This window comes from Gorilla gorilla, chromosome 7 (genome assembly GCF_029281585.2).
Source record: "Gorilla gorilla gorilla isolate KB3781 chromosome 7, NHGRI_mGorGor1-v2.1_pri, whole genome shotgun sequence".
In the NCBI taxonomy this organism is placed as follows: Eukaryota; Metazoa; Chordata; class Mammalia; order Primates; family Hominidae; genus Gorilla; species Gorilla gorilla.
In genome coordinates, this window is record NC_073231.2 from 7738273 (window position 1) to 7759510 (window position 21238).

General features: G+C 36.2%; 1 protein-coding gene across 2 annotated transcripts in view; it reads right to left on the reverse strand.

The window, feature by feature from the left end:
- The window catches only part of CSMD1 (CUB and Sushi multiple domains 1), a 2071408-nt gene that overhangs the window by 439694 nt on the left and 1610476 nt on the right, over positions 1 to 21238 (reverse strand). For both annotated transcript variants that reach the window (XM_055349528.2, XM_055349527.2), the window contains exon 18: positions 12824 to 13012. In XM_055349528.2, coding sequence (XP_055205503.2) covers positions 12824 to 13012 — 189 coding nt within the window. The remainder of the gene's footprint in view (positions 1 to 12823; positions 13013 to 21238) is intronic.

Genomic DNA, 21238 nt, shown 5'->3' on the forward strand with positions numbered 1-21238 from the left:
GATACCTAGGTCTGATTTATTCTAAGAACAAGAATATTAAGTTGTTCTCTAAACTCAGAGGAGGTCTAGGTGATTAGAGTATGATGGACATGCTGGGGAATCAACAAAGTGATGAATGCATATCCTGGCAAATGTCCACTCCCAGGATGGTGAGTATGGAGTAAGTGATACAAGGTTGGAGGAAATGCAGAAGATCAGAAGCAACCCTATGTTAGCAGGCTGCCCCGAGACAGGCTGTCTGCTGAGGTTTCTCTGCCAACTCATTCCAGGATCCTACGGCTTCCTACTGATGTTCATGGCAAAGCACACAGACCTCTGAGGATTCTTCAGTTATTTATTGTCTTCCCACCACCCCCACCACCCCATCACTTCCCCAGACCCTGCCAAAGTCTTCTAATAAATGGAAGTTTGCAGAGTCAGTTATTGTTGCCTGGAACTCAGAAATTGAATTCAACAAGTTTATGGATGGGAGGAGGGCGGCAGTTGAAGCACACAGACAATTTCACAGGCAACAGTGATCTCCGTGTGAGAGACGGCAGTGGGAAAAAGAGGAGCTGGTGATGATACACCTGCTAGCTCCCTGGACGGTGGCATTCAACTCCACGGTGCCCAGCTGTAACTTGAAACCTGACAGCTTCCACATGTACATGTTAAACACTGACCTCGTTCTCCAACTGTGTTGAATTTCCAACTGCTTGCTAGGTTTCTTGGGATGTCACCTTGGAGTCACCTCTCTCTCCTAAACTCCTGTATCCTCCTAGTGACACTTCTATCTATTCCCCACTTTCACTTTCTTCAACTGGTGTGTTTCAGGTCATTTTTGTCTTATCAATTGCCTAGCCTCTCCATGTCTGCCTCTTCCTCAGAGAGATCTACCTGTGAAAGCACAGCCTTGGGCCTGATCTGTTTCCATCTTTTCTCTTTTTTTTCCATCATTTTCTTGTTCTCCTGAAACCACAAATACAGTTCTATTTGAAGTCAGACTTAATGAGTTACTTTCCACTTCAATAATATTCATAGACTCTCCATGCCCTACAGAAGTCGTTGATTTTATTCATATATTTATATGAATATATTATATTTTTTTATGAATAAATATGGTGTTCACATATTTATTTATAATAGAAACTTTCTACCAAAAGGAATCTTGTGCAGAAACCCCCAGTAGGAAGGAGGGGAGTAAATTGGGGCAGTCCAGTTGCACAGGAGAGATTCCAATCCTGATGACCATCCCCCATCTCAACCTCAGAAAAACCCTGGGGTCGTCACAGTGTGATCGCTGGACACTGCAGCATGAATCTCTGACTATGGCCATAGACCAGCACTCCAGGCATTTGATCATCATCTACCTTCAGTGATTAATTCACACCCCTCAATCCTCCAGGCCTCTTTTGTTCTCTTTGCACCTCAGTTTATAACCATTTCTTCACGTTGAAACATGTCCCTTCCTCTCAACCTCCATCTTAAAGACGTATCTCCAAAACTGCCTCCAAGCTTTCGATATCCCAAACTGGAACTTTTTTTCTCCAACTTCTTTATCCTCATCCACTTTTCTGTGTCTAATAAAGCACGTACTTCATTGTGTGATTTTTTAAAAATGTCTTTCGTTTTGCTATGCTGATAGATTTTAAACTTCTGTGTGATTGCAAATACAGCAGGTTCTCAATAAATGCTTGTGGAGAGAGTAAAGAGTTTTCAAAAATACTTATTTAATAAAAAAATTTTTTTGACAATATGAAAATATTTTAATAACATAGTTACTATTGAAATATTAAGAAATAAAGAGTAAACTAATTGCCTGTAAATATGGATGAAAAGTGTAACCAATGTCTGGTAACCAATAATATTTTTTCAAATGCCAAGAACAACAAATTTGTCTGAAAACGTATTTGAATTGGGGAGGAAAGCATTGATTATATCTCATGGTAACACAGACTTCTTTCTAAAGCTTTCTATTAATAAATTTTTCTACAGAACATATATCTTATTCATAATAAAAAAGATAATTAAAATTTAAAATGTTAAATATAAAATATTCATATTTATCATGTTACCTCCCGTTCTCCGTGAAAAATGTGCAGTTGAACTACTTGCATGATTCTAAATAAATTCTTTTTTTGTTGTTAAAACAATCTTTTTTTAATTAAAAAAAATTTCAAAGTTTTCTTTGCGTTTGTCTTTCACAAAATTAGAGGACAATTTATCCCAATGTTCATTTCTTTAACATTTGAATGTGTGAAAGAGTAACGTTAAAAACACACTGAACTGATGCTATGCACCCAGCACAGACACTGAGTTTATCGTGTTTCATGTTGATATAGAATATTATAATTATTTTTCTTCTTTTCTGAGAGCTATGAATGTTTAAAGGTTTCAATATCCTACTTATGTAACTTTTGTTGCAAGAAAAACCCATGGGGTTTAAGAGATTGCTTAAGATTTAAAGGGTAATGAGAACAAGTCTTATGATTGGATGAAAACTATCAAACATGACTGACTAAAACTCCCATATCAAACTCTAACATCACCCAAAATTTGTAGATTTAGTAATAGCTATTTCTTTGTGGAGACAGAGTCTTGCTCTATTGTCCAGGCTGTAGTGTAGTGGTGTGATCTTGGCTCACTGCAGCCTTGACCTCCTGGGCTCAAGCGATCCCCCTGCCTCAGCGTACTGAACAGCTGGGACTATAGGCACATGCCAATACCCCCAGCTAATTTTTGTGTTTTTCTGTGGAAATGGGGTTTTACTATGTTGCCCAGGCTGGCCTCGAACTCCTGGGCCTCAGCAATCTATCTACCTCAGCCTCCCAATGTGCTAGGATTACAGGCATGAGCCACCATGCCTGGCTTATTAATAGATTTTTACCACAAATTCTTTATACTCAGAAACATGTTCTAGTGCTGCAAATTATAGTCATGCTACTGATTCCTTCGAAAGGTTTAAATCTCAAATTTACATACATTTATATCGACAGACAATAAAGAAACAAAATGAATCAGCTAAGTGTACTTTTATTTTCTATGGAAAATGCCACCCATATAACTGGCATCCCTATAGCATCTCAATTCCTGTACTGCAAAACCTATTGGCTCTTTTTGGTCTATTTCCACTCCGTTTCTCCTAAATCATTTTCCTATTGATCCTTCACTCAGTTTCCATTAAACCTACTTTGCTAAACCTCCAGGAATTCTTACTGTACCGCACCTATCAACTCCTGGTAATTTTGCACACATCCTGGGATGCCTGTTCACATGCTGGCTACTTCGGAAAATCCTACCCAAAACGGAAACACCAGCTTAAGGGCTGTACTTTCCATGAATTTTTCCTGAGTTATTACCCCCAGGGAGCTTAAAATCAAACTGAACTGACTGTATTGAGTATGTATAATGTATTAGTCTAAGATATATTCAATATAAGTTGTAAACACATGTTATATTATCTCTCTCTCTCTTTCTATCTAACTTTATGGAGCTGAATATTAAAAGAATTGAGGTCAGAAAATTCAGTGCCGTCATGGCCTGGAGCAATTCCAGAGGAATGCTCATCAAGGCTGAGTGTGACCTGGTCTTGGAGGTTGAAAATGATTTAAATAATGCAACACGTAAGGATGAAGAAGGGTATTCAATATTGGATGTCTTTGATTGTTGGTAAGAAGAGAACAAGACATTCAATTAATAAGTTTTATTTTCTAGGTCACCTGCTGGGTAGAGTAGAAAATAGACTTGGCTAAACCAGGAAGAAGTCGAATCCCTGAATAGATCAAAAACAAGTTCTGAAAATGAAGCAGTAATTAATAGCCTACCAACTAAAAGAAGCCCAGGACCAGGTGGATTCACAGTCGAATTCTCCCAGAAGTACAAAGGGGAGCTGGTACCATTCCTTCTGAAACTATTCCAGACAATAAAAAAGAGGGACTCCTCCCTAACTCATTTCATGAGGGCAGCATCATCCTGATACCAAAACCTGGCAGAGGCACAGCAAAAAAAGAAAATTTCAGGCCAATATCCCTGATGAACACCGATGTGAAAATCCTCCATAAAACTGTGGCAAACCAATTCCAGCAGCACATCAAAACGCCTGTCCACCATGATCAAGTCAGCTTTATCCCTGGGATGCAAGGCTAGTTCCATATATGCAAATCAATAAACGTAATCCATCACTTAAACAGAACCAATGACAAAAACCACACGATTATCTCAATAGATGAAGAAAGGCCTTCAATAAACTTCAACACCCCTTCATGCTAAAAACTCTCAATAAACTAGGTAGTGATGGAACATATCTCAAAATAATGAGCTATTTATGACAAACCCACAGCCAATATCATGCTGAATGGGCAAAAGCTGGAAACATTCCCTTTGAAAACTGGCAAAAGACAAGGATGCCCTTTCTCACCACTCCTATTCAACACAGTATTGGAAGTTCTGGCCAGGGTACTCAGGCAAGAGAAAGAAAGAAAACGCATTCAAATAGGAAGAGATGAAGTCACATTGTCTCTGTTTAGAGATGACATGATTGTATATTTAGAAAACCCCATTTTCTCAGCTCAAAATCTCCTTAAGCTGATAAACAACTTCAGCAATGTCTCAGGATACAATATCAATGTGCAAAAAGCATAAGCATTCCTATATGTAAATAATAGACAAACAGAGAGCCAAATCAAGAGTGAACTCCCATTCACAATTGCTACAAAGAGAATAAAATGCTGAGGAATACAACTTACAAGGGATGTGAAGGACCTCTTCAAGGAGAACTACAAACCACTGCTCAAGGAAATAAGAGAGGACACAAACAAATGAAAAAACATTCTATGCTCATGGATAGGAAAAATCAGTATTGTGAAAATGGCAATATTGCCCAAAGTAATTTATAGATTTAATGCTATCCCCATGAAGCTACCATTGACTTTCTTCACAGAATTAGAAAAAACTACTTTAAATTTCATAGGGAAAAAAAAAAGAGCCTATATAGCCAAAAGAATCCTAAGCCAAAAGAACAAAGTTGGAGGCATCGTGCTACCTGACTTCGAACTATACTACAAGGCTACAGTAACAAAAACAGCATGGTACTGGTACCAAAGCAGATACATAGACCAACGGAACAGAACAGAGGTCTCTGAAATAACACCACATATCTACAACCAACTGACCTTTGACAAACGTGATAAAAACAAGCAATGGCAAAAGGATTCCCTATTTAATAAATGGTGCTGGGAAAACTGGCTAGCCATATGCAGAAAACTTAAACTGGACCCCTTCCTTACACTTTATACAAAAATTAACTCAAGATGGATTAAAGACTTAAACATAAGACCTAAAACCATAAAAACCCTAGAAGAAAACCTAAGCAATACAATTCAGGACATAGGCATGGGCAAAGACTTCATGACTAAAACACCAAAAAAGCAATGGCAACAGAATCCAAAGTAGACAAATGGGATATAATTAAACTAAAGAGCTTCTACCCTGCAAAAGAAACTACCATCAAAGTGAACAGGCAACCTACAGAATGGGAGAAAAATTTTGCAATCTATCCATCTGACAAAGGGCTAAGACCCAGAATCTACAAAGAACTTGAACAAATTTACAAGAAGAAACAACCCCATCAAAAAGTGGGTGAAGGATATGAACAGACACTTCTCTAAAGAAGACATTTATGCAGCCAACAAACATAAGAAAAAAAGCTCATCATCACTGGTCATTAGAGAAATGCAAATCGAAACCACAGTGAGACACAATCTCACACCAGTTAGAAAGGGGATCACTAAAAAGTCAGGAAACAACAGATGCTGGAGAGGCTGTGGAGAAATAGGAACACTTTTACACTGTTGGTGGGAGTGTAAATTAGTTCAACCATTGTGGAAGACAGTGTGGTGATTCCTCAAGGATCTAGAACCAGAAATACCATTTGACTCAGAAATCCCATTACTGGGTATATACCGAAAGGATTATAAATCATTCTACTATAAAGACATATACACACACCCTGTTCACAATAGCAAGGACTTGGAACAAACCCAAATGTCCATCAATGATAGACTGGATAAAGAAAATGTGGCACATATACACCATGGAATACTATGCAGCCATAAAAAAGGATGAGTTCATGTCCTTTGCAGGGACATGGATGAATATGGAAACCATCATTGTCAGTAGACTAACATAGGAATACAAAACCAAACACCACATGTTCTCACTCATAAGCGGGAGGTGAACAATGAGAACACATGGACACAGGCCGGGAAACATCACACACTAGGTCCTGTTCGGAGAATGCAGGGCTAGGGGAGGCATAGCATTAGAAGAAATACCTAATGTAGATGATGGGTTGTTGGGTGCAGCAAACCACCATGGCGTGTGTATACCTATGTAACAAACCTGCATGATCTGCACATGTGTCCCTGAACTCAAAGTATAATGAAAAAAAAAAGTTTTGGTTAGATAGTAAAATATTTTAAAAAGTAAGTTACCAATGCTCAAAGAAGAATTTAGGGATGGTACTTGAATGCACAGGTATGTGAGAAGGTTGTTTTGAGAAAAACCTCACTTACAATCAAAATTATGTATCTCAAATGAGTCAGGCAAAGTCTCTTGCTTGGGTATGTCAGTTTTCATTACCAGATCAAGAGCATAGGTAATTCAGTGACTGTGCTATGATGAACAGGGTGCGTTCATCCATCACCTTACATTCAGAGTACTACAACTTTTCAATCTTTACAGGTATGACTAAAATGTCTGCAAGTAAAACTACTTGACAAGCCCCATGTGGGTACTTGTTCAACAGATGTACCCCACATGAAAAAAAAAAAAAGAGAGCAGCTTACACACACCCCATTTTAAAATTCTATTTTTGTCTATAGTCCAAATTAACAAAAATAAATTATTAAAAATGCACAGTATCATCCAAGAAAGCCATATGTGTTTGCATGGCACATAAACATTCATGTAAAATTATTGATATGATTAACTTATTCTATTGCAAATTTAGGGTAATTTAATAAAATATCAGACAGATTCAAGTTCAGTTACACATGAAGAAAACTTGAATATTTTAAGGGTTATCATTCTTATTGCAAATATTTTTAATATAGAACCCAAAAATATGACAAATATTTGCATCGTCTATATGACATCCTTGAGTTTTACAAAATTATAATTAGCCAGTAGTTATCATCCTTCTGACACTAAAAATTATACAGACACATGTAGTTTATTTATTTTTCATTACCACAGTTCCAATTACAAAACTAAAACTCAGTAACATAAATTCAAATAATACCAAAAAATGTAGAGTGAAAAATGAAAAGTCTCACTGCTCCCATGCTACAGCCTAGTTATCTCTGAGGAGGAGAGCATGAGAGTTACAATTTTAGAATGTCTATTTTCAGTCCATTTCTATGCAATTCTGTCTGTACCTGCAATTACATATATCTATACAGTATATGCATATACACAACATGCATTGTTCTATTACCTCTTATTTTTTCCTTTAAAAAGAATGTATCAGGCTGGGCACGGTGGCTCACATCTGTAATCCCAGCACTTTGGGAGGCCGAGGCAGGCAGATCACCTGAGGTCAGGAGTTCAAGACCAGCCTGGCTAACATGGCAAAACCCTTTCTCTACTAAAAAATACAAAAATTAGCTGGGCATGGTGGTGGGAGCCTGTAAACCCAGCTACTCGGGAGGCTGAGGCAGGGTAATCGCTTGAACCTGGGAGGCGGAGGTTGCAGTGAGCCGAGATCCTGTCACTGTGCTCCAGCAGGAAAGGGAAGAAGTTATTATTTATTTGCATTCTTCTGATTCCTAGTCAGCACTGGAATATTTCTTAAAGTTTATTGGGTTAGGGTTATTGTAATAACTAATAACTAACGTTATTGGAATGCTAATAATAAATATACATATATAAATTTATATATGTATATTTATTATTAGCATTCCAATAACGTTAGTTATTAGTTATATATGTTATTATATTATATATAACATAATATATAATATATAATATATATTTAGTTATATATATAAATTTATATAAATATATATTTATTATTAGCATTATATGTCTTTCTATATATCTATAATAGATATATAAATATCTCTATCTAATATATAATAATAAATATAAATATAAATATCTCTATATATATAGAAATATAAAATGTATCTGCATAGCTCATTTTCTCATAGATCTGTTGGCTTATTAGTGTTGCCTTTCTTCTCTCTTCCAGATGCAGAGTATAATTATTTCATGTGTATATTACATGGAGAATGCAACTATTTTTGGTTGTCTGACCCTTTATTTTACATTTTAAATAGAATAACTTTTAGTTTGCATATAGCAAAATTGATCAATGTTTTTTCATTTACTGTTTCTGGATTTCTTTAGTTTTCCAAGATTTAAAAACTAAGATTTCTCAAAAAAACCCAAAACTAAATGACAAAGAAAACATGATGCTTACAGGCATGGCCACTTAAATGCTGTGACAAAGTCAGCCGAACAATGAGAGGAGAAACAGGATCTCAAATACCAATGATGCCAGTGCATCTGGATAGCCAGATTGGAGAAGAAATGGATCTGGACACTACATCATTCCTTACCACAAATTTTTAGATGGATTGAAGTTATAAATTTAAAAGATAAACATAAGTTTTTACTTTTACGGGTGATTAACAAGTTATTGATCATGGTGATGGTTTCATAGATGTTCATATGTATCACAAATCACATCAAATTGTTCACATTAAACATATGCAGTTTACTGCATTTCAGTCATACCTCAATAAAGCTGTTAAAATGTTTAAAGTTTTCAGGAGAGAACAACAGAATGTCTTCATTAGTCTGAATGGAGGGAAGCCGTCTTCAACACTAGAAAAACCTCATGCACGAATGAAAACAGTGAAACATGGGACTATTTTAAAATTAAAAATTTCTATTCATCGAAATGATGCCAGTAAGAGAAGGAGAAGAACAACTCCAGAATAAAAGACTTACAATGTGTAGATCAAAGGAACTGTATCTAAATATTTACACAACACCTATAATTCAGTAAGATAAACACGTGACCCAATAGAAATGGAAGCAAAGAAAGAGATGCTTTATAAGAGATGATACATCAATGTCCAATAAATATACAAAAATGTGCTCAGAACAACTGAAATGTCAGCAAACAGTAGAATGAAATAAAAAATTTTGATATGTTTAGGCAATAATATTACATGATGAGAAGCAGCGAAACACAGCTAACTGCCATAATATGGATGGACCCCACAGACTTAAGGTTGGAGGAAAGAAGCTGGACAAACAGGACCTTCCCTGGATAATTTCATTTATTTACATAACCACTAGTGCCAGACAATTAAGGTTCAACCCTGGGAGGCAGTGACTGGGCGAGGCTGTGAAAGGGAAGTGTGGAGTCCTGGAAAAGTTCGTTTAGTGACCTACATGGTCTTGAGCTGACAGGGACATGTTTACTGTGGGAAATGCATTGAGCTACACACTTATACTTGTACAAATAAATAAATATATAGACATCTTTAAAAAACGGTTGTCTGATAGTCTAAATTTTCACATAATAATTTTAAGTTTTGAATCTTTATATCTTTAATCAATGTGTAACTTATTTTGTGTACATTTTTAAACATTTTTAAATCAAATCAGGTATCCAATTTGAGCAACACTATGTGTTAATAGGATATCCCTTTTCTACAAAATGGAATAATTATATTATAAATTAAGTTTCTGTACAGACAAAGATCTGTTACTAGAATCCTTATGCCATTGCACTAATATATTTGTGTATTTCCATACCAGTTCCACATTGTTCGGTTTATCATTAGTTTTTCATATGCTTTGATACAACATGAGACAGTCCTTCCTTATTATTCTCAAAAATATATTTCTTATCCATTTGGAGCATTTCTTTTCCAAATTAATTTTTAAATACTTGCAAATTGCTATTTATATATTGCTATATATATATAAATTAATATAGATGCTATTTATATAAAAATATATAATATTTATGTAAATTATATATAAATTAATATATATGCTATTTATATATAAATATATAATTAAATAAAATAGTATATATATTTATATATGCTATTTGTATGTAAATATATATTATATATGTAAATATATATTATTTTTTAATATTTATATATTTTATACATATTAAATATGTATGAAACATTTATACATATTTTAATATTAAATATGTAAATTAAAATATGTAAATATTTTAATATTTCCATATATAATATATTATATATGCTAGTATATATTATATATGCTAATATACTACATAATATATGCATATATAATATAGAATATATATGCATATATAGAGCATATATATAATACATATGCTATTTATATATAAATATATAATATATAAATATATAATATATATAAAATATATAAATATATATAAAATTTATATATAAAATATATTATATATATAAATAAAAATATATATAATATATAATACATAAATATATAAAAATCTAAATATATAAATAGAAATGTAAAGTCATATACATATACATGCATATCTATGAATGCATATGTATGTATACATGTGTATGTATGAATATATATGTATGTCTGTATATAGGGCTTTACATTTCTTGCTAGATATATTATTCCTGGATAATTTTTTTGCGTTTTTGTTTTACCCTACATGTTTTTATTGTATTTCTAATAAGTTATATCCTATGCGGAAATCTATTGACATGTTATCCTGAATGCAGCCACCTACTGAACTGATTATGGCTAAAAGTCAACTATCTTCTCTTTATAATATTTCTAATTCATATCATTTTCATATACTTTTGCATTTGTTAGGATCTCCAAAGCAATGTTACACAATAGTTCTAAAACTAAGGAATATATCCTGTTCTTGACTTTCAAGGTAATTTTATAATAGTTTACTATTAATTATGGTGTTTTCTGTAGGCAAATTCACTTATATGATGGTTCTCTGTATATTTTTGAAAACGATATATTATTTTAGAGTTTATGTTTAAATATTTATTTTAGAGTTTACTTAAAGTTTAATGTAAAAAAATGAGACATGTCTTTCCAGAAAAACTTAGGCATAACTACTGTTCACAGGTTTTCACCTCTTTCATCTGCTTGGATAAGAAGAAGTTGGCCAGAGAATTCCTCTGTGGGAAAATACCAGGGCTGGGTACCCATAGTCCATGTTGCAGATTCATATATGAGAGGAAAAAAAAAAAAAAGCACTAGGTAATTTCTGCGACCATCTGTGATTGTCGTGAAATAGAAGAGGAATTAAGAATGTACATTTTAGCAACTGTCTAAATTCTTACTGTCTTTCCTGCTGCAATAGTAATTCTTAGCTCATTTAAGATTGGTAAGTGGCAAAATGATGTCAATACAATGTCTAAATGACCTTGGTGCTTACACCATATTCCCTAGGCAAATGGAGTTGATGTATTAGAATTATAACCAGTAGTAGGAAAAGAAAAATGCCTCAGCTCATCTGCACAAAAAAAGAACCCTTTCGCATCTCTATTTAGAAACTTAGCAGAAAACAGCTTTACCTGGAGGGCTCACCCCTGCGTTGCTTGGCCAGTGGCTCCTGTCAGGCTGCACCTCTTTCTGAGCCTGCTTGTGTGGCCCCACAGACGCTGAACTCGACTCCCACCCACTCCTGCCCAGAGTACAGCATTCCCACTGGTTCCAGCTGGCTCGCACACTTCCCACACTTCCTGAGAGGGCTCCAGCCGCTCTGTGCTGTCCACCTGCACTTTGTGGTCTCGGCCACAGTGCCGGTTACTGTGTGGGTTCGTGCCTTGGTGACAAAGGTCAAAGATTCTGAGTGATCTGCAGCTAAGCAGAATTATTCCATAAGCCCTGTTATTTTGGGTGCTCATTTTAAAGAAGTCAAGGAGTTTAATGAATGCATGCATCATGTTTGAAAGGAAATACCTTGGTCTATGAAAAGTATTGAAGATGTAAATGATATATTTTGGCTTTTTCCATAGAAACAATGTTTTTTGGAACACTGTTTTCCATAGAAACAATGTTTCTTGGAACGTTTTTCTGCAGAAACAGTGTTTCTTGGAATGTTATTTTCCATAGAAACAATGTTATACTGGGGTTATATTCATGGTCAAGGGCAAAATACCCCAAGTTTTTTCTGCAAATGATTACAAGCAACATATTTACCTAACTGTTATTATAACTACACACAGCATAGTATAACGTTGAGCAATACAATAACACAAAATAATCAGGAATGTTATTTGTCTTGAGATTCCCGAGAGAAGATTTGTGTAGGACAAGACGAGTGGCTGTTACCACAAAAAGCTGCTGAAGATCTCCTGACACCTTCTGTGCTCAGAATGAGAACTCCCAGGAGAAGGCTCTGCTAGACATTCAGTCCACGGGAACGAAGACACGGACTGTAGACTGAGAGGAAGTGAGACACTGGGACGTATGTCAGGGGAAAATCAGGTCTGACATCCTAGGATGTGTGTGGCGACTATATCGCCCCACGTGCCAGTTTCAATAAATACCATATGTAAAACACACGTGCAGAACTAAGCTCCCTAAGTTTGTTCATTCGGGGATAAAGTTGAAGGACATTTGTTCTATCTAGTACATACATAGTGGGAGGTAAACGTCAAGTGATCGGGAATGATACGATGATGGTATACAACTTCTCAGAGGGAAGTCACGCCAGTCATAAGGTACCACCCCCTGAAATACACACACCACCGAGCTAGTTAGACGTGTGCGCTGTCTCTGCACACCCTGCTGGTGCACTGCTTCACTGAGCTGTACCTACCGTCACAGCTGGGCAAGGCATGGTTCCACTGGTGGTTCCTCTCACAGACGAGGGGCTCGTCGTCACTTAGTGTGTACCCCGGGTCACAGCTGAACGTCACTGTGGACCTGATGCCAAAGTCGCCGCCGTGGCGATGGCCGTTCACAGGGATGCCCGGGTCCAGGCAGGAATCTGACTCAAGCGTCACACCTGGATGCACAGAACGAATGCAGTCGATGAGGATCTTTCCGGTTGATTGAAAATAATGGAGACCCACGCCATCAACTACGAAATAGTCTCAGAAATAATAAGACCTGAAACATTATACAAGTGAACCCAATAATCCATGGACATAAAAGCCAATGCATCTTCAAACATTTGACCTCGTCTTTAAAAGAGAGATTTATATTGTTATGCTGTTTACCAGATATTATCTACATACAACAACCTTGAATAATTAATTAACTTCTCTGAATTTTACTTTTCTTCTTGGAAAATCAATGAATTGCACTAAATAAAGTCTAAGTCTTTTCCCGTTTTCTATGTTCACCGCTCTGTCTCTAATATATGTATTAAATATAGACATATGTACTTCTATATTTATATATTCCAGTTAGATTTTGGCAGTTTAACTTTCAAATATATGCATACATACACCCAAACATATACACATATAATGCAATTAAAAACTGTGCTAGTGTTATTTTTCTAAGGTTGCATTCCATAAATCCATGCTATTTTCAAATTTTAGTTTAAGTCAGCCACTTTCAAGATAGCTCCTATTAGCCTTTGCTAACGATGGGAAAAATTAATGTGCATGAAGTAATTATGATCATGTCATTATGAGAGTTTCTTTTCTCCTCTCACATTTCTCATTTCTCTTTTTAGAAAAACATATATTTTAAGAGCTAAGGAAAATGAGAATAAGGGAAAAGAATATCATTGTAATGTTTACATATGCGAAGAAATAAAAAGTCCTTGTTATTGCTGTGTCACCCTCTCAGTAAACATCAGAACATTAGAATGAATATCTGAACTGTGAATTAAAAATCTTAAAAATATTTTTAATTTAAAGACTGTTTAGTCTCTAAAAGTGATCTTTGGGATATTGTTTCTGATCATTGCATATATTTTATTTTTCCAAAATTTGAGTGCTATAACTTGGGACTGGCCCCAATAATTTTTTCTTAAACTGTTATTCTAACAAATTTTCTAAACACTGACACATGTCTGTTGCCCTAAACAACAGGATGTAACTGTCCTGGCTGCTGTGCAGTATGACAGGAAAGCCTCCTTCCAACTCTGGAGGAGCTTTCATTCTGCCAGAGGCAACGTGGATATCATTTGGCTAGAAATCTATTACCTACCCCCTGCTCCTCCCTCCCTCTCTCTACATACACACCACACACATGCATACACACACACACACATTCACTTTCAGAGGCATTGTTTATGACTTCTTCCATGACACTCCCACAGATTTTATGCATTATTGGCTCCGAATGCACACATGGTACCCAATGCTGGGTGAATGATTTTTGTTGTTGTTGTTTACTTTTATTTTAAAACCCAATGCTGGGTGAATGATTTTGTTGTTGTTGTTGTTTGTTTACGTTTATTTTAAGTTCAAGGGTACATGTGCAGGTTTGTTACACCGGTAAACTTTTGTCACGGGAGTTTGTTGTACAGATTATTTCCTCAAGCAAGTATTAAGCCGAGTGCCCACTAGTTGTTTTTCCTGATCCTCTCCCTCCTCCTACCCTCAACCCTCTGATAGGCCCCAGTGTGTGTTGTTCCCTCTAGGTGTCCATGTGTTTTCATCATTTAGCTCCCACTTATAAGTAAGAACATGCGGCGTTTGGTTTTCTGTTGCTGCATTAGTTTGCTAAGGATAATGACCTCCAGCTCCTAGCATCAAGATCAAAATCAAGACAAGAATTCCCTCAAAAGAAGAAGCTCTGCTGAAGAAATGCACTGATCTCTAGGTTTCTGGGGAAAACAAAACAGTTAACTAAATAATTTCATTTCTTCAAAAAGGTTTCTGTGGTCACTAAACAACAGTGTATCCATTGAAGCGAAACAGTAATAGGAACGATTATCTTAGAATAAGTGAGAATTATATATTAATGGTTTTAATAATGAAATTTATAAAACATAAACAAAACTTTTCCCACACAAAATTTACAGTGAAAAGAGACAAACTGTGGTAAAAATAAAAACATTGAATTAAAATATTGAATTATTTACATTTACAACTGAATAAACTCTTAAGGTCACAATTGATGCTTAGTTCCAATATTATGCCATAATACTTTCATTCATTTTAAAATAATAATTGGCACCACTATTGAGTTTTGAAATATGCAGACATTGTTCTCGTTTTCATTACAAATTGTTTGAATGGAGAGTACAGGACGGGAGGACCGTTGAGTGGTAGAATTATGATACTACATTTGATTTCCAGTTCAACTGAAACTGGCCATGTAAAAGAATCCTGAAACAAGAAAATGGTGAGAAAGAACATCTGGAATTTGGCTGGGCACGGTGGCTCATGCCTGTAATCCCAGCACTTTGGGAGGCCAAGGTGGGTGGATCACCTGAGGTCAGGAGTTTGAGACCAGCCTGGCCAACATGATGAAAACCTGTCTCTACCAAAAATATAAAAATTAGCCAGGTGTGGTGGTGGGCACCTGGAATCCCAGCTACTTGGGAGGCTGAGTCAGGAGAAACGCTTGAACTCAGGAGGCAGAGGTTGCAGTGAGCCAAGGTTGTGCCGTTGCATTCCAGCCTGGGCGACAGAGCAAGACTCTGTCTCAAAAAAAAAAAAAAAAAAAAAAAAGGAATTTTGTAGCAGGTGATTTATCTCCAATGGAACTATATATTTATAATAAACTAAGATCAGTCTGTGGACACAGGTAGCCAATTTACCTTGTGGGAAAGGTAGGGCAAAGTCCTACCTTCTTTCCCTTTCTGTCTCCTGCCTGACAGCACAAAGAGAAATACAGACCACCGGACTTTGTTGAAACCACGTCTGTATTCAGAGTCTGTTCCCACTCCTTACTTGAACCTTAAAGCAACAATGAATTTTTGACACAAATAGATACAAACAGTACTTTTTTTTTCAATTGGTCTTTGCAAAATAAGTGACTGAATACATTTGCTACTTAATGAATAAAGGGAGTTGATTACTTTGCAAATAATCCGTGTGCAGCTCATACGGAGGTACATTTGATATGAGCGGGGTTCTGTCTGAATCATCAGTTTTTATAAAACTTCTAGTCCAAGGAAGGAATGAACATTTCCTGAGCACATTTCATATGCCAAGCTTAGAGATGTCACTTCTCACAGCCTCTGAGAGGTTTCAAAATAGAGGTTGAAAAGTCACAGTTGATAAAGTCAGCGAGCCAAGAAATTAAGCAAACTGGCCATGTTACATTATTTACTGATACTGAAACCTGAGCCTTTGCCTGCTTTTCTCTTCTCTCTCATGTATGCATCCATGCGTGTGCCTGTGAGTGTTAGCATGCATGGGCATGTTATATATACCTTTGCATTGCATCCAGTGCCATTACATCCCGACCACTTTCCTTTCCTTTTCTGATCATATAAAAAGTCACCGAATCTCAGCAAACCAATCGGTGTGGTGTGCGCACATACAAACCACTAAATGTACTTCTTTATCACAATGTTTCTTCCATGAATAACATGATATATGAATCACACAGTAGAGTATCTACATTTACAAGTGATGAATCTTTCTTCTGCCTTCAGAGATGATTAACAAGATACTTTTGACAGCATTTTCAAAAAATGCTCTAAAATTAAATGGAAAACCTTCATACCCTTGAGAATTCCATTTATTTTCCAATTTCTTACAAAATTATGACAATTTTAAAGTGGTGATTTAAAGATCAACATACAAAGCAGATGATCATTCTGGAGCGAGAATGCAATCGCTATTACATACAGACACTGTACCACATTCCTCGTAAAGAATGGCTAGACTGTCGCTGGACACTAACATATGAGATGATGCCTAAGACTGAGTGCACGAAGCAGAACTACAATTCTAGGTATGCTTTTACAAAAGCCTCAAAAAACTGACTTCAACCTTTCCGCCACACAATTCAGAAAGGCCTTCTGGAGTGAATGCTGTTTACAGTAGCTCACATTGCCTTGTAGCACCGCTGCAAATATAAGTCAGCCTCGAGTACCTGTGGCTGTGATTTCTGCAACACATTTTGTCTGCAGAGATAATCGGCATGGGCCTCTATGGGCATGAAGAAGTGTCATTAATAATTTCACAAAGCAAGGAGTGTTTATAATGTGAAACATGTATGATGAAACACAGAAGAGATGAGCAATATTCCTGTTTTTAAGAGGCATAAAGAGTTTGATATAAATCATTCTTGGGTCATGGATGAAGCTGGAAACCATCATTCTCAGCAAACTATCACAAAGACAAAAAACCAAACACCTCATGTTCTCACTCATAGGTGGGAATTGAACAATGAGAACACATGGATACAGGAAGGGGAACATCACACACCAGGGCCTGTTGTAGGGATAGCATTAGGAGATATACCTCATGTTAAATGATGAGTTAATGGGTGCAGCACACCAACATGGCACATGTATACATATGTAACTAACCTGCACGTTGTCACATGTACCCTAAAACTTAAAGTATAATAAAAAAAATAAAATAAATAAAAATTGGATGACATTTTCACTTGAAAAAAAATAATAATTCTTGGGTCACAGGCAACCCACTTTCAAAGAATGTGTTGGATGAGTGAGTGTAATCATTTTCTAGTGCCTGCATCTTGGCTTCAGAATCTATTTTGTCGAAGGGTGCTAGACGGGGTTACCTGGATGAAGGGGTTGGTAGCATTTTTCTCTTCCAGGCTTTGCCACTTTTTCTCTGTCTCTGCTTTTCTCACTGGACTCATTGGTTCCTTTATCCCTCTGTAACCTCTGCTGGCCTTGGCCCCTTCCCTCCTGCTTGCCTGCGGGTTTTCTCTCTCCCTGGAGCCTGGGATCTGCGTCTGCTTTCACCTTATTCAGAATCACCTCGAGGACTTGATTAAAAGCTCAGGATTCTGATTTTCATCATGAGTTCCCTGAATCACAATATTTGGAATCTGGGCTTGGGGCTGTACAATTTACTAAGCTCCCAGGGATGTGTTAGTGCACTATGATGTTTGAAGAAACCTGCCCCTTCAGCACCGGGTAAATGGGGATACCCTCTGAGTGGGTCACGAGCCTCTGAAAGCACTCATATCTCTACACCACCCACAGAAATAGCAACCGGAACATCTGAGCTGGTGCTCAGGCATTGGTTTTATTTTAAAGCCCTGCAGGTAACCCTTAGGTGCAGCGCTGGTGATAAGCACTCATAAAATCCCAGGCCTTTCCTGACTCATTTTCTCACAACAAGCAAACAAAAAGCCATGTCCTGAACCTCATTCACTTATGTACATTTCCATATGTCTCTTCAAACATATAGAGACTGATACATAAATAAGAAGTGATCCCAAGTCAAGGTTCAGTATCACGTCCCTCTGAGGTCCTATTTCTCCCTGAAGTCAGAGGAATAGATGACAAACCTTTGAGAGCCTTCTGGAAGTTCACTATATGCAAGTCTAGATGTGTGTTTAGAGCAGTGAGCCTTTGAAGTCACAGTGCTGGAAAGTTCCACACCCAACAATTTCCTGTCTTCACTCACTAGGTGAGGCCTCTGGTCACTTCTGTGGCTATACAGCTACCTCCTGAGATTTCCAAAAAGGTGAGAAGAAGAGGGAATGCTAGACTCTCCAGCAGATCAGAACTTTACGACTCTCACACAATTATCACTGTATTAAACAGGCATCATCTTGGTGACAGTTTTCTTCTTCTTTTTAGGGATGCAGAGAAAGAAAAATGGCATTTTTTTCGTGTGTCTGTTGGCTGCATAAATGTCTTCATTTGAGAAGTCTCTGTTCATTTCCCTCACCCACTTTCACAATAGCAAAGACTTGGAACCAACCCAAATGCCCAACAATGATAGACTGGATTAAGAAAATATGGCACATATACACCATGGAATACTATGCAACGGTAAAAAATGATGAGTTCATGTCTTTTGTAGGGACATGGATGAAGCTGGAAATCATCATTCTCAGCAAACTATGGCAAGGACAAAAAACCAAACACCGCATGTTCTCACTCTTAGGTGGGAATTGAACAATGAGAACACATGGACACAGGAAGGGGAACATCACACTTCAGGGACTGTTGTGGGGCGTGGGGAGCGGGGAGGGATAGCATTAGGAGATATACCTAATGCTAAATGACGAGTTAATGGGTGCAGCAAACCAACATGGCACATGTATACATATGTAACAAACCTGCATGTTGTGCACATGTACCCTAGAACGTAATGTATAATAATAAAAAAAATTAATAAATATATATATATATAAAGAAAAAAAGAAAAATGGCAAAGAGCTTTACTCTCTGAGGGGTACTCCAGGTGACGGAAGGATGCCTTACGAAGTCTGCACTCTACTTTTAAACACAGGATAAATGAAAAGAATACCAAAACATAGGGTACTCATTCTTTTAAGATTATAAAAATAGTTGTCAGGATTATTTACATGTTAAATTATTACATTATAGTATAATATAATGTGTATTCCATATTTTATAATAATAAAACGTTATTATTATTATAATATTAGTGAGGATGACAAGCTAAATAGAAACTTGTGAATAGACTTTTTATCATTCCCTGATTTTCCAGAAAGAGAAATAAGAAGAAGACATTTATATTAAATGACTTGGATAAACAAATGAAATTAGTTTCTGCTGCCTTCACTTAGCCTTTGGAACACATTCCCTCAAATGGAACTAGAAAAAGCAAAGTCATCTACAGCTACACAAATACAGATGAAAAGAAAGGAAAACTGTCCTAATATTTGTCAATGCCTGAAAATAATTATTCTCTGAAGTTTCATGCACTATATATCTGAGAGTCAAGAAATTCTGGTGTAGAAAAAGTTGAGGGGAGGGTGTGAGGATGAGAAAATACAAGGCTTATTAGGGATCTTACAAATTCAGATCACTGCAATGTTTACACATATTGTTACTTCAAAGAGAAGTGACAACTCGAATGGACATTTTAAAGAAACAAAATGTAAAATTTCCTGGTTCTTAAATTTTATTTTAAGTTTCAAAATATGTTACTTTGGAGCAAATGTTGTATATCTATATATGTGAAGAGTAATAACTCTGAATTAAATTTGAAATTCATCATTAAGTCATTAATAAGCAATTTTCCTGATATCGGAATATAATATTTTTATCTAAAAGTAGACATAAAGATATACATGCATATGCACGTTTGTGTATACTTATATGAGTATGTAAAACACAGGAATGCACATAACAGGTTGTTAATTTAAATGTGCTGGAGCGGGGCTCAGGGAGAGGGTAACAAGAGTAATAGGAGGTGATGTGGGGAATGGAAGGCAAGAAAAGGAATAAAAGGAGATTTGAAACCCATCACAGTAGATATGATTCTATGCATGCATTTGTAAAATCATACGTGTGGGAATATGTAAATTTTAAAAACATCTTTACAATAGTACTTATTTTGAGATAAAGTTCTGAAAAAGAACAGCAATAAAACTTTGGCAAAATAAAGGTTTGATTCCTTCAGGTCCAATAGTAATTGCCACTTTTTCTCCCTTTTTCCGTGCTACTCTTTGAGGGAAGTGTTTTCAAACAGAGAAAAGAATAACAGCTGCTTTGCTTTGTTTTGTTTTAATTGGCTAATGTTAAAAATGTATTCCTAGGGGGGATTCCCATCAGCTAGATTTCAGAAGTATATTTGCATAAATATTATTATAAAATACTACAATTACTTAATCTCATCATTTCAGAAGATAAAACTTTGATTTCAGGAAACAAGGGCAGGAATACTTACCATTTGGAAGTTTGGACTGTCTTGCAAAATACGTTCCATTATAATATTTTGACAATTGTTTTAAAATATGTTTAATAATTGTTTTAAAGTATTATTCATGCTTGTTGAAAGATTGTTAACAATTGTTTGGAATTTGGTAAGGTTTAGCAGGTTTTAATTCCTTCTCCTCTTGTTGCCTGACTTTCACCCAGTGAAACGTGTCTATCTATACTCAGATTCGGTACCACAAATTGACCTAACCCTGTTTTTCTAGCAAGGATCCTTTTCTCCATTACCCAGGTTAATATAATTTTAGTAATATATCCTATAAGACTTTTGGTCAGAAAGTATATTTTCTGATAACAGAAGTATATTATTACTTCCATTATTCTATGCTGAAGATGAACCCATTTCATTGTTTTTATTATTTTACTTTGTCCTACGCGATGGATACGTATTTTTGAGAGTGAAAAGGCGGTAATTCCAAG